The sequence below is a fragment of the Candoia aspera genome, chromosome 4 (assembly GCF_035149785.1).
Source record: "Candoia aspera isolate rCanAsp1 chromosome 4, rCanAsp1.hap2, whole genome shotgun sequence".
Lineage (NCBI taxonomy): Eukaryota > Metazoa > Chordata > Lepidosauria > Squamata > Boidae > Candoia > Candoia aspera.
In genome coordinates, this window is record NC_086156.1 from 17,459,850 (window position 1) to 17,474,604 (window position 14,755).

At 36.9% G+C, this 14,755-nt stretch overlaps 1 protein-coding gene across 1 annotated transcript in view; it reads left to right on the forward strand.

Moving 5' to 3' along the window:
* Positions 1-14,755, forward strand: part of ODAD2 (outer dynein arm docking complex subunit 2) — a 72,320-nt gene that overhangs the window by 12,539 nt on the left and 45,026 nt on the right. The window contains exons 8-10 of the mRNA XM_063301918.1: positions 1,276-1,380; positions 3,349-3,493; positions 13,309-13,455. Coding sequence (XP_063157988.1) covers positions 1,276-1,380; positions 3,349-3,493; positions 13,309-13,455 — 397 coding nt within the window. The remainder of the gene's footprint in view (positions 1-1,275; positions 1,381-3,348; positions 3,494-13,308; positions 13,456-14,755) is intronic.

The window sequence follows — 14,755 nt, forward strand, 5'->3', positions numbered from 1 at the left end:
AAGTACTAGTTTAATTGCTCCTTTTGAAACAAAACTTTTAACAAAATTGATGTTCTGGGACTATTAGCAAGAGACTGATATGGCATACAAAGTTAGGGGTAGAGGAGAGAAACAGGTGGCCCTCCAGATCTGTTGGACTCAAATAACTATAGGTCAGCATACTCATGGTCTGGGGGTTATAGGACCTTTTGAGGGCCTCAGTTCTTCTGACCCAGCTTGTATATTTTTGAAAGATGCTCAGGGGAATCTAAAGATTTAATATAACAAGTCTTCTGATGAAAAACACCATTCAGAGGCTTTAGTATAACCACATTTTGCCCATGATAGCCAATTGGCTTGCTTAGAGGAATGAGTATTCTCCATATACATTAAAAATGTATTACAAAATTTGATTATTTATCTGTGCAATCTGCAGTTTCGCTGGGATAGTATATTCAGCTGCGATAGTATATTCATTAGTTGCAATGGTCCATCAGCTAAGTTCAAGAAAGGTCACGGAAAGGATGTAATATCATGTGCTTATGACTCTTGTCAGAGATGTATTACCTGTTGCAACAGTAGCAGTAGTTATCCATACAAGCTGTGAATTGCACCATAATCTGAAATGCATTAATGGAACATTAATATTTTCACTGTAGTTCTTGCCCTGCTTCACACAAATGTCTGTTAATGGTATTCTTGAAAATTCAAATCAAAAGCTGATATAAAAAAAAAAAGTTTAAGAAAAAAAAGCAGAGTCCAGATCTGCTTTTAATATTAAAATGCCATGACTGCAAAAATGCCGCTATGGTCTAGTGGTTAAGGCAATGGGCTAGAAATCAGGAGACTGAGAGTTCTAGTCCCGCTGGGTGACCTTGGGCCAGTCATTCTCTCTCTCGCCCCAACTCACCTCAAAGGGTTGTTGTTCTGGGGAAAATAGGAGGAGGAAGGAGTATTAGGTTTGTTTGCCGCCTTGAGTTATTTATAAAATAATAAAGGTGGGATAGAAAATAAACAAACAAATAACTGTGCTTAGGTCCACTGAAATCATTAGGTTTATTCTTTGCTGCACTTAACTCAGCTGAATTATGGCCCATTTATAGTTCTAGATTCAGCCAATTTTGCTGATAATTTGTGATGATATCAGTTCTTTATGTGTGTCTAAGAGATTCTTCAATCTTTAAATTATGTGACATTAAACAGTTTTAGTCTTTAATTGACTTAGTTCAGAAATTAGAACATTTATTATATATTCATACCTTTAATTGTCAAATAACAAATATTACATCTTTTTAGAGGAAAAGGAGCAAGAAAACAGGTCCTTGATGAAAAAGAAATCAAGCATGTTACTCCAGAAGGCAAGAAAAAATCCAGTGCAACACCAACTGCCTCTCTTAAAAGGTACATAGTCTTAAACAGTATGTAAATAACGCATACTTTTCTTTTCCTTAAAATTGCCATTTTCCAACATAAAAAGATAGCTGCAAATGTTTTCAGCATCTCAGGTGAGCAAGCTGAAATGATCTAATTGTATTTGGATTATTTAATTTTTTTCTAGACTATTTTTATGCATAGGAGTCTGTAAAATAAGTGTTATCATCAGATACGAATCTTACTTAGTAAGTTTTCAAATGGAAAATTTTCTGGTATTCCCACTTCTCTGCATGAGCAAACAGGGAACTCCCAAGCTGAAAATATAAACCTGTTGGTTCTGGCAGGATTGTCTTATACTTGCATCTGCTACCATTTTTCCAATCACGGTCAGAGAAACGATGATTGCTTGGCTTATTGTACCAGTAACTTGGCTCTTGATAGACATTTCCTTAGCTCACATTTCTTAAGCAGCGTACAGCAACAGATCTCAGTTTTGAACAGTTTTGCCTTGAAATTTAAATACCCATTCCAAGAGGTTTTTGTTTTGTTTTGTTTTTATTTTTAGTAATCTCTCTTTCTCTCTTCTTTAACGTTCTGGGACCAAGTGAGTATCAAAATCTGAAAAGCAAATAAACACATCCATTCCAAGAGCTTTCATGGTCAGTCATGTTGTTTCTCTAATTTCACAGTCTTCATCAGCAGAAAATCATGTGGGTTCAAAAAATGATTTTAATTTTTTTCCTCTCTGTGTCAGGCAGTGGATTATGTAAACTTGATGTAATTCAGTTCATTATAGAACTTAGCTAATTGGACTATAAAGTAGATAAGAATTTATATCTGTTAATGAGGATATTTATGCACAGTTTTGTATGCCGGTTTTATAAAATAATAGCATAATGCAGTGGGAACTCAAATCAAATTAGATATGATACATAAGTCACATATAATGTCTCCTGATCATTTTTAAATTATTATTATGTTGCAAGAGAATGTTCCAAATGTAATTGAAACCACAAAAGACAGGAAGGATGCTTCATCCTTCTTTTGCAAGCTATTTTCCCAGAGAAAGTTGCACATATATTAATCCTCCAGTTGTTTTTCCACATGAAGAAGAAAACTTACTTTTGACTTCAGCGATAAGGTGCTTGGTTTTGGAAATTTGTTCAAGAAAATGGCTTTTGGGAAAAAGAGTCAATCCATTTCCCCAATTTCTCAATCTACAACTATACTAAAAACAAGAATCAAAATCTGGAGCTATTTCAACATTTAGTTTGTCCATAATAGATGATAATCCAGTCTCTTTCAACATCATCTCTCATACTTTCTTAACAGTGTTGCAGTTGGGTCACTCAGAAAAATTATTTTATTATATTGTTCAATTTATATGGCTGCCCGTCTCAAACATATGACTCTGGGTAGCTAACAGGATATAAAAACAAGATATATACCTTGTTTTTAATCTCTCATCATAGAGTTTAATATTAAAGTGTGCAAGAGGAGATGATCCAACAGTACAAATGGTTTCTGAATTATATGCAATTAAAAAATTATTTGGGAAATGTGAGAGCATGTGCACAGCATCTCTTTAAAGCTGTGGTGTCTTTTTTCCAGAAGCCAAAAGAAATGTGTGGCTATTTTAATGAAATGTTTGAAGACACAATTGCATTAATGAGTTGGCCCATTAAAGAGCTGCATCTTTTTTTCAGACTTACTTGGAAGTCTGAAAAAATACATTTCTGCTTTAAAAAGGGGCTGCAGTTATATTCTCATACGTTATGGAGCATCTTTTCCAAATCATTTTCAAAACATGCACAGGCCTAATAGATTATTCCCATCTCAGTGTGACTTGCATTAAACTTCTGTCCCTGAGACTTATTAACAACAATTTCACATTCATATGATTATGGATTGTGCTTTTGGTTTAATCTGTCCATAATTTCTAGTTGTGATTCTCCTTTTCTTGCTCCACTTTTCCTTCTTTTATTTTTGGTTTAGTAAACCTTCACCAAAAATTGAAGATGTGAGTGAAAGTTCTTCTGAGAGTGAAGAAGAAGATGAACAGCCTGAACGCCACCAGGAGATTAACACTGATTTGCCATCAGAATATTGGCAGATTCAAAAATTAGTGAAATATATAAAGGTAAAGAAACTTTAATTTTGGGGAAAGACTGCAAAAGACAACATTATTTCTATTCTAATTAAAATATAAATTCAAAATCCTTATTCCAGAATCTCTTCATTTTCTTTTTATTTCTCCAATTAGTTTGCATCCTAGACTCTTTTTGAACGTCTGTTGTAGTAAATCCATAGAATACCTTTTAGTAATCTATTTAGTAGATTTAGTAATCTATTTAAAAGTTCGGCCCAACATATTATAGATCGGTCCTTAGACAAGTAATCTAGTGGAACTTATAGCAAAGAGTTGAAATATTAAATACTCTTGTTCAGGATTCCAGCCAGCCAATACATTTTGCCATCTTTCAGGATATTGCATTAAATTCCCTCATTATTTGTTTGTTTATTTATTTAAAAAAATTATATAGGCATCCATCTCAACCAAATACCTCCAGTAGCCTTCAAAGTTGTGACAGTGAGAAAAACGCCAAAGTAACATCTTGACCTAACAGTAACCATATCAGATCTCTGTGCATAAAGGTTTTGCAGCAATATGGAACCAGGCCCTTCTGACCACATGATGTTGCCTGGCTTTGAGGGCCAATTTTATTTTTCCTCACTCTGCTGGGGTTTATTTATCTTTGTAATTTCATCTTGATAGTTCCATAGATCTAGATGACCTGTCATGAGTACTGATGGTGAGCAGGAGGGAGCCCCTATCCAGGGGGGGAAATGCATGTGTAGCTTAGAGACTTTGAGCTGTCATTCAAAGAAACCCAGAACAGACCTGCCTTGAGTTTTGTGGTTTATCTGTCTGGGTTTTCCCACGCTTCTTCAATTTGGTAGGATTTTCTGTCTACAATAGCAGTAATAAAACACTAGAGACTTTCTCCTCATCTCGGCGTGGTCTTTGCTTAGTCAGGACATGACCGCTGCATGGATTTTGTCTTTATACACAATTCCTTGCTGGGTTGTGTTTGAACCATGTTGTATTTATGTAATAATGTAATTTCAAAAGATTAATTATGAAAGATTTAATCATGCATTCAGATTTGAGCCAAACACCCAAAAGAAGCAAATTGACTCTAATGGTTCTTGCTTCTGATGTGGCTCTTCCCTAACTAGGGATTCCGATAGCCACATTAGATACAAAAACTTCATTTGTTTATTATGTTATAATATATAAAAGCAGAAATATATTTTCCATAAAAACAAAGTTGCACACTGCATCAATTTAATTGCTGTGAAGAAAAACAAAAGAATTTATTGCCTTAAAAAATAAAGAGTCCTTTATTTGTTTCATTTTACTGAACTATCCACAAGTTGCTTGTGAAAATGCTATAGAGGAATTTCTATTAAATTTAAGTAATATGACATATTATTTGGAGGACTGGAAAAAACAGTAGACTTGTTCTCTTTCTATGTTTATATAATTAATTCCAGAATGCTTCTGCTTGAATATGAGAAATGTATTAAAATAGCATTAGGTTTTGAGTAAAACATTATCTTGTATTAATAAGCTAGCAAATAACACACAGAGTACCCATGGGTGGTCATTTCATCTTTTAAATTATTTTAAAATGAACCTTAATGTTTGTACTTACCGTTTTTGAGTATTGTTTTAAATTGTTTTTATTTAAGATTGTTTTTGGCTTTTCCTTTGCAAATCACTCTGGGCTCCATCAGAAGGAAAAATGGTATAGATTATTACTATTATTATTATTAGTCCTATATCAATTCAGAGTGACAAATTAATATTCCACAGATGGACAACAATGAATGCAAATGTACATTATGAAGAAAGATAATCTCCCTTCCCTCTATAAATGAAATAAAATATAAATTTCATTGTAAGCTCCAAAAAGAAAAATGGCAATAGTTACTGTATGTTATCATCCATTTGGAGTTTTTCAGTGTTTCTAATTAGATGATGTACAGTATCCATCCCTGAAGCTTTCCAAAATAAATGTTTGCCACCTATTATCTATTTGGATGAAGATGTTCATAATCAAGAAGCGGAAGTGAATTGTTTTAGATTGGCTTACAAAAAAATAAAAATAAGACATTAGACATATACGCCTATAAATGTCAACAGTAACAAAAGACTTTTTAATTTGTTTCATGCTTTTTATTGGAAGAACTTTTTAAAATAATGTATGATGTTGCTGGATCAAATTAGCTGCTCAGATAACAGCTGGAAAAGTGACTTATGGATGGGTTGTATTAGAAAGATTTCTTTTTATGATCTATTAAACATAGACAGTAATATCATTGCTCATGAAAATAGTACTGGAAAATAAAAAAAAATTCTTCAAGACGAAAAAAGGGCTAGAGGAAGGAAAAAAGAAAATTGGCCTTTCAAACTCTGTTATTGATCAGGAAAATGTATTACATTATAATCACAGAAATAAAGACAACCACATGGAGAAAAAGCTGAAAAGTAATAGATAATAAGAAAATATAATCAGTAATATACCAGCTAAACTATATACCTAACATAGCAAAAGTAGCCATGTTGACCAAGAGAAAAAAAATCTAAAATTCTGGCATAGCTATGTCTTTAAACAACTCCTGTGTTGATCAGAAAGCAGGATGAACCTGATTCAAAATTATCTCCCCCCCGCCCAAAAAAACCAGAAAAAGAACTATAAATACAGACAAAAATCAACATTTCAATCTAAAGTCTCCTACTCCAGCTGCAAGGAGTTCTGTAGATTCTATCCTTCAAATAAAGGTGTGTATTTGGCACTCTTGAATATTTATTTATTTATTTATTTATTTATTTATTTTTCAAATTTATATAGCTGCCTATCTCACAAACAGGTGACTCTGGAAGGCATACAAAGAGCTAAAAACAATAAATGCATTAAAAATATTAAAAACCATCTAAAACAAAGAATAAAAGATGAAGGGATGTTAAAAATAAGAGAGCCACCTCAGTAGTTCACTTGTCCCCTGGGATCCCTGGGTCTGCTGGCTTAACAAAGTCTTGAGGGACCTCTGGAAGCTCAACAGTGACGAGGCCAACCTCACCTCATGGGGGAGAAGATTCCACAATGCAGGGGCCACAGCAGAAAAGGCCCACTGCCTAGGGCCCGCCAAATATAGCTCCATAGGCGACAACCCATAGCGTATCCTCCACGCTGGATCTGGTAGGATGGGCAGATGAAATCAGGGAGAGGCAATCCCTCAAATAACCCAGTCCCATGCCATGAAGGGCTTTAAAGTTCAACACCAGCACCTTGAATTGGACCCAGAAACAAACTGGTAACCAATGCAGGTCGTGAAGCAGAGGTGTAACATGTGTTCTACCAGAAACACACATAACTGCTCACACTGCTGCATTTTGCACCAACTGAAGTTTCCAGATACTCTTCAAGGGCAGGCCCATGCAGAGTCCATTGCTGTAGTCTAACCGGGAGGTGACCAGGGCATGAGTGACTGAGAGTAGGTCCCCCGATCTAGGAATGGGTGCAACTGGCGCACAATACGAAGTTGGGCAAAGGCCCTCCTAGCCACGTTTGCCATCTGCTCATCAAATATATGTACAGTATGCATGTGTGTGTAGGTATGTGTATATGTAATGCTCAAAGAAGCTACATTCCATCAAAGAACAGGGACAGGATACAGTAAGGAATATTAATTGAATACTGATTAAAATTGCCTGTTAAATAAGGTGCCTACTTTATTAGGGTGGTCTGCCATTTTCATGTGTAAAGACTTATCTCTTATGCACGCTCACATACAGAAACACACAATTACATATACAAACTCCTTTCTGCTGAAAGAGGAAACTAAATACGGTTTCTGGGCCATCCTTCTGGCCTTGGAGTTCTGATTGCAGACTTTGCCCTTCTGCCCTCCAACATCCATTAAAGAGTGTTGCTGTGGATGAGTTTAACATGATAGACAATGCTGGGAAGCAATTCTGCCCAATCAGATGGGTGTAGGTTGTGCTGGCGTTTTTGCTTTCCTCCTGGGTAGATAAGCCATCCTACCATAAACCAGTCAGCTTTCCATCCAGCTAACCAATACGAGAGTGCAAAGAACACTGTTTAATCTTACCCTTCCTTTGAGGCATCACAATTCTCCTAATAACACAAATCTCAAACCCACCCTATGCAAACAAGAAACTAACTTGCTAGTGGCTTCCCCATCATGTGATGAGAGGCTATATAAGGGAAGGCTTTGTAAAAAAAGGAAACACCGAAATGCATCATCCCTCTGTTGCATTTACAAATCTTCAAAAGTGAAGCAATAGCATATCAACAGATTGCAATCATGTATACTGTATGCAGTATAAATAATGTAGTTAGGGTCTGTAAATAGGATGGTGAACTTCTAGAATGACAGGAAAGGATTGGAGAGGGAGAGCCCAGGAACTGAAGGGAGAGAGGGATCACTCACAAAGCTGTAGTATTTCAAAGGAATACCAGCTTTCCTCAGTTTCAAATAAACCCCAGCAGAGTGAATAAAAATAAAATTGGCCCTCAAAACCAGGCAACATGTAATCAGAAGGGCCTGGTTCTACATTGCTGCAAAACCTTCATGCATAGAGACCTGATATGGTTACTGTTAGGCCAAGGTGTTACTTTGGTGATTTTCTCACTCACAACTTTGAAGGCTGCTGAAGACATTTGGCCCATTCCAATATAGGAACTAAGTAGAGTCATGGTATCCCACCATACCAAAAGATAATTTGCTTAAGTGATAAAAAGACAGTAGCTTTTGAGGCACCAGTGCAGTTTGAGGTTGGTGCTCTATTTATGTAACTGGTGGTGAGAGGGACCTCCAGCATAGTGCATATCACTACCCCTAGTGTTCCGAAGACAAACTATGAAGCAGCAGATGCCAGATAACCAGAGCTTTACCATTTCCCTGCACAGAACAAAAACCCGGTGAGCTATAACCAATAAAATTGTGGCCAGATCTCTTTACCCATAGGTCTGTGTTATGGACTCAGGTGATCTTTCATCTAACACTTACCTGCAAGTCACTCCAAAGCCTGTATGCTGTCTTTCTGAAATGAATCACCTTGATGGAACTTACGAATAACACCCATTCTGTGAGTTTAAGGAGTTTGCTTGCTGAGCTTGTTTATTCCCTGAAAGCATTGCTCCCCTCATATTTGAATGCTCTGTTCATATGGTTTAGTTTTTCTTTGGAAAATCTGTTGGCTTTGGTGCAATTCAGTTGCCCAACTTTTTTTTCAGGCTCAGCTGCTTGTTGTTTTCTTGACAGTCTGAAACAGTGATGGGTCTTCCCAGATTAGTCTCATTAAATGTCTTTTGCAGACACTATTTCAGGCCCAGCCATGACCCCACACCCACTTATGGCAGCTGCAGCTCTTGCCAGATGCTAAGAGCAGAACTTCCCCAGAATCCTCCCCATTATCTGCTCCACTTTGAGAAGAATTCAGTACTTTTTTCTGGTGTTTGACATCAAGCAGAAGCACTCATGGCCAGGAAGTGATGAGCCTTCCATTTATTCTGGTCCTGGAGAGGGAGGGAAGGTAGAAGAAAGGAGGTCACTGTTAAAAGATCTATTCTATGTAGCAGCCATGCTGACTGGTGCAGTTTCTGCATGCCATCTCCCACAAGTTATGGGTAAAGTATACTTTTAAATATTCCTGTTAAATGAATAGTGGCAATTTAGATACTTACCTCCTTTCTAGTACTCAGTTCTGTGTGATGACAAAGGAGGGGTCAGAGTGGCAAAAACAAACTGAAACAAAAGAGAAAGCAGTTTTGCTTTTCCTCAAAGTCCGTTGTGTTCTTTGCATGTTGATCCCCCTTTACTTAAAATCTATATGGAGTTGATGGATGGGCATAGTGAAGCTAGCCTTACTTACCTATAATAGTCCTCATTTTTTTTAAGCATGCTGAGTGCGTTTGTGGATTTCTTGGCAGATAAATTTATTGGTATTCACTCTGGGTTGGATGCTAATTTGGCAGAGTCCATGCGGACGGGTGAAGCAGCATCTTGTGGTGTAATCTAGGTTTCTTTTGCTTTCATAGAACCTGAAGAAGTAGATAGTTCTCTGTAACTTGAATGCTGCCATCTGTAGGCTAGACTCATGCCTCTCCTCTCCCTGAAGGAGTTAGGTAGGGTATAAGCAGCTAGCTTTGGGTGGTAATCAATGTTTTTTGAGGGAGAGGGTAATTCTGCCTTGTTTGAAGGAGGTGGTCATCCCCTCTTTCTTAAAGAGGCCATTCCTTGATTCAGTTATGTTTGATAAGTTTGCCCAGTCTCCAACACACTTTTTGGGCAAGTTTGTTGTGAAGGTGGTAGGAATCAGTTATAGAGGATCACAGAAGAAACAGATTACCTATATCCTTTCAGTCAGGATTCAGGCTCAGTCATGGGACAGAAATGGCATTGGTTGCTCTGGTAGATGACCTAGATGGGGAAATACACCCTCTTGGTCCCGTGAGACCTCTCATAGGCTTTTATCCTATGTATCCTTCTGGATCACCTACAAGAGTTGGGAGTAGCGAGCACTGTTTTACAATGATTCCGTTCTTTAGTGGGTGGTTCCTTATTCATTGATCATGGAGGAAAGTGCTCAAGTCCATGAGAGGTCCAGTGCAGGGTCCCACAGGGCCCAGAGCTCTTTCCCATGTTGTTTTAACCTCTATGTGAAACCACTGGGAGAGATCGTCTGTCAGTTCCAGGTGAGATGTTATTGCTACCCTGATGACACTCAGTTGTATGTTGCTACCTTGGGCCAAGTTAGAGATACTCTGGAAGTTCAGAACTGGTGTCTGGAGGTTGTGAGGATCTGAATGGGGCAAAACCATTTCAGATTAAATCCTATTAAGACAGAGCTGCTAATCATGAGTAAGCATCCAGTAACATTGGGTTACATGCTAGATGACAGGCCTTCTCTGTGGCAGCCCACACTTTCTGGAACTCTGTCTTCTCAGAGGCATGTGTAGCCCGTTCCTTGTTAATATTTCATAAAACAATACTACTCTTGTGAACCCTTAGCTCCTAGTGGTCCCAAGTGGTATTATTCATCCTTTTGATTTAATTTTTGGCTTTTATGATTACTTTTATGATTATTTTTATTTTATGTGTGGCTGTACACCACTTAAAGACCTCAGGAACTGGGCATATCATAAACATCGTAAATAAATATACAAACAATCAGGGAAAGAATTGGATTCAAAAAAGAAAATAGAGGTAAAGAACTGGATAGAGCATGTGTCAGATGTTCCAAGAGCAACATGGGTCAATACTCTGCCTATACAAATAAATTTGCAGCTCTACAAAATTAAGAGGTCAGGAAGTCAGGATGTAAAGAAAATGCCTGACAGAAGTTTGAGCAATAGTGCAATCCTATACTTTGAACCCAGTCTGGAATTTTTTTTCCCCATAATATGCAATTTTGTTTTTGTTCCTCATTTTAGAAAACCTGGTGATGGTTTTAATTTGAAGTTTGCTGCATGCACTCCTTTGTTACTGAGACATACCAGGCTTGACGGTGTCAGTGCTTAATTAGCTCTTAAACAATACTTATTTTCCATGCATTACAGACATGTAATGTGAACATTATGGAATCTGTGATTTTTATCATGGTTATAATTTTCCACTGGCCCTGGTTATTTTAATCTCTGTGTTTTATTCACTGCCAGGCTATAGCCCAAGAACTGCAGAGGATTCAGGAAATGGGACAAGAAGTTATTCCATAACTCTGTAATACTCCTCCAAAACTCATCTCTAACAAGTTGCAGCTTGACCTGTGTTCTGTAAAACAAAATGAAAAGTTGGATCAGACAATGAATATTTAATAACATATTATTGCTATTCAAAAATCCACAGTAAGACCATAGCTGAAATAGTTGTGCCTTTATTCCAGCAAGTAACATAAGCACATCCACCTGCTCAGATCAAAATTATGTAGGACAACTAAAAAAGAAACTAATAAGCTCCTCCTCTGAATATATCTTATTTCTTTAGCAGTGTATTTTATTCTGATGTAATAAATGGAAGCTGAGCTAAGCTACTACAAAAGTTAATTTGGAAGTTTATAAAGGTAACAGTTGTTACCTTTTAATTGCTAGACAGCAGGAAGCCACTAGCTAGATTGCAAACAATAGTCTAGATGTTTCAGATTCATTTTGCAAGGCTAGCTTTAAAGGTAACCTGACATTAAAATGTAAAAAGTCTGGTAGTACTATAATAGGACTGCTTGGGAGGTTAGAATGTGAATGAACTGAAACAGTAGAGTTATTTGCCAGGTTTTCTTGGCTTTCGTCCCCTATTGAGTCAAATACCAAGGAACAGAGGAATATCTGTTTCTTTCTTGGGCTTTTAAAAAAAATGGCAGATATTGCAAAGATAAACCAATGGTTTGTAATGTATTCCTGCATACATTTTGTATGTTTGATGCCCCCTTTTTATAGTCTTTCCCTGGCAAAGCAAAATATGACTAATTCTGGAACTTGTCTTGTACCAGGGGTAGAAAGCTGAGGGCTGTGTGGTCGGAAACAAGACATTTCACTTTTCTTTTGGATGGGATTTGGATGTTAGATAATACCCCGAACAGAATTCTACAAGAGCCATGTGGACTCCAAGGAGTCTGTGGAGATAGTGAACTAGTCCCATTGTACTAACTGACTGAGAAATGTCTGTAAGGAGAAACAGAGGCCTCTTTTTCTATTTTTTCCCTTAGTTTGGCTCTTTCAGAAGAAAATTAATTAGGCTAGTTTTAGATTTGTAATTGTTTTGTATTAACTAATGTATGTGGTCTTGCCATATACCTCCCTACATTTTTTGTTTTAGTGCTCGCTACATTTTTTGTTTTAGTGGAATCTTTGTTATTGTTCCTTAAGCCCAGTGATGAATGAAATGAAAAAGAGTTATAGATCTCATTTCAGAAAGGTGGTTTTTCTTAAAACACTTACAGCTGTTACTTGGTATAATTCTGAACTTCATCTATCATCCTAAAACTGCTTAGAATTTTTTTCTCTGAGCATGACTTTAATTCTTTTTTAGAATTCATATTCTGTTTTCATTTCAATTTGTGGATATTTGTGCTGAACCATCCTATAAGAGGAGCTAGACTTTTAGAAATAAAATCTGCGTTTAATTTAAAGCTTTAAAATTGAGTGTTGCAGTGCCATAGAACTTATTTTGCATCTAACATACTGTATCCAGTTTCAAAGGCTTTAACAACATGATGCAGTTTTTGTGTACATTTAATAGAGAGCTAACCATTTCCATGTTGATTAAAATCTATCCTTGAAAACTTTCTCTAATAGCTACTAGACAGAAAAATAATTGTTGTGGCAACCAGTAGTAATGGTTACGCTATAGCACTAATGTGTGAGAGCATATGAAAAATATTTTACCACAAGTTTGCTTTAAAAATATATATTAAACTATGGAAGCAATTTTGAAAGAAAAATACTAGGGATATTTCTATATACTATTTTAGCTGAGAACTCTGGTTGTGGGGAAGAAAAAACAAGTTTCTTATCCATATGCTGCATGCATTTCAGACATTTTTTTTCCCGTATACATGCTTCTTATAAAAAACCAGATTTAGTCTACAAATGTAAAAATAAAAGAAATTCTAGAAAGTCAGAATTGTATCTTCCCTTCTTTAGTTTATTAAAATATTTCACAGGCTTATCAGAAATGATTTAACAGAAATAGGTTTTTCACCAAAAGTACCCCCACAAACAAATCCCACCAAATTGAAATATGGACATTGCCCTTATAATTTTGCTGTATAATTTTGCATTTTTGTCTCTTTGTATTTTTATTCATCATTGTATCTGTTCAGTAAAAACAGTATTTTACCCTACATTGCATTGACGGTCTCATTTATAGGCTGGTAACCAGACGGCTACTGTAATTGCATTGTGTTCAATGAGAGATTTCAACTTGTATCAAGAAACATGCCAGTTGGCAATTAGAGATGTTGGGGGTCTTGAAGTGCTAATTAATTTGCTTGATACTGAAGAAATCAAATGCAAGGTGAGTTAGCTTGTCAGTGAGCAGCACTTTTATGGACTCTAGTTGCTTTCACACAGGGTGTCTGTTTTGACTTCTCTTTCTTTTAAACAGTTAGCTCTGGGACTATCACTTCTCTTCTAACACTGTGCATTTTAACTGATGCCTCAGAATGAGAGGAAAATATAAGGAATGAAAACAACTAAGAACTTTTGCATGAATTACAGAGCAATTTTGAGAATCCTTCTGGCTTCTGTGAAGTTGCTCCCATGTAAAGGGACAACGGAGATAGAGATTTCTATAGTATGGCTATCTCCTTTTTGCATCCCAAAAGTCCCATATGGATTCTGTTCAGGGGCTTTTGCCACCATGTCTAGGAAGCAAAAAGAATTTGCTTCTTCAGCTTTGTCCCCACCTGAACTCAACCACAGAATGGTCATGCTTGACAATAGCAGTTTTCTATTTGTCCCCATGATAATACCTTCCTCTCATCCTATGACTGAAACAATCATCCCTAGGGGTACTGTTTTTAAAGTAATATTTTAGATTTTAAATCAATACTGTCCCAGCTCAGCTTCAAGGTGTATGAAATCTATACAGTAATGCTTTGTTACCCAATATCCTGAAGGCAAGGTCAGCTGATAAGGGTGATTATAGGAATATTTTGGCATGGGTCCACCCCCTGTCATCTGGTCATTAGCCAGTCTCTGCCACAGCCATTTCCCTGACAGGGTTTGCCCTTTCCATTAGCACTATGATTCATAAGTTCCTTTCATGCTTGTCACTTTTCCTTACTCTTTACCTTTGGCACAACTTTTCTCCAGTTTCCAAGAAGGTAGAGGAAAAGAGAGCAGACTGCCAGTATTTCATTTTGGGAAGAGGGGATATTTTGGGGCTTATTTGTTACTTTTTCTGTATTTGTCCCTTACAATCACTGTTTCACCTCCTCCCAAACAAAAGAGAGCGGTCAGTTTCAGTTAGTCAATTTCAATTCTTCAGCAATACAGCACCTAGCCATTTGCATAGTTCTACCAGGTCCTGCCTCTCTTCTGGTACTGTTTCTGCTCTGGCATCTTTCCATATTTTACTTCCTTATTATTTTAAACTTGGAAGATGCCCTAATGAGATAGGAGTAGATAAAGATAAGCCCAGGGAAGAGAGGAAAAGTCCTGAAATCCAAACCTCGGCATTCCTGCTGAAGTGACCCATTTGGTGGATATTTTTTCTGCTGGCTGGTGAAATGCTAAAAGGGGATAGCAACAAAACCAGCTGAGAAAACGAATCACCTTGCCTACAAGGAATGGCACAATCACCAGTCGCGACA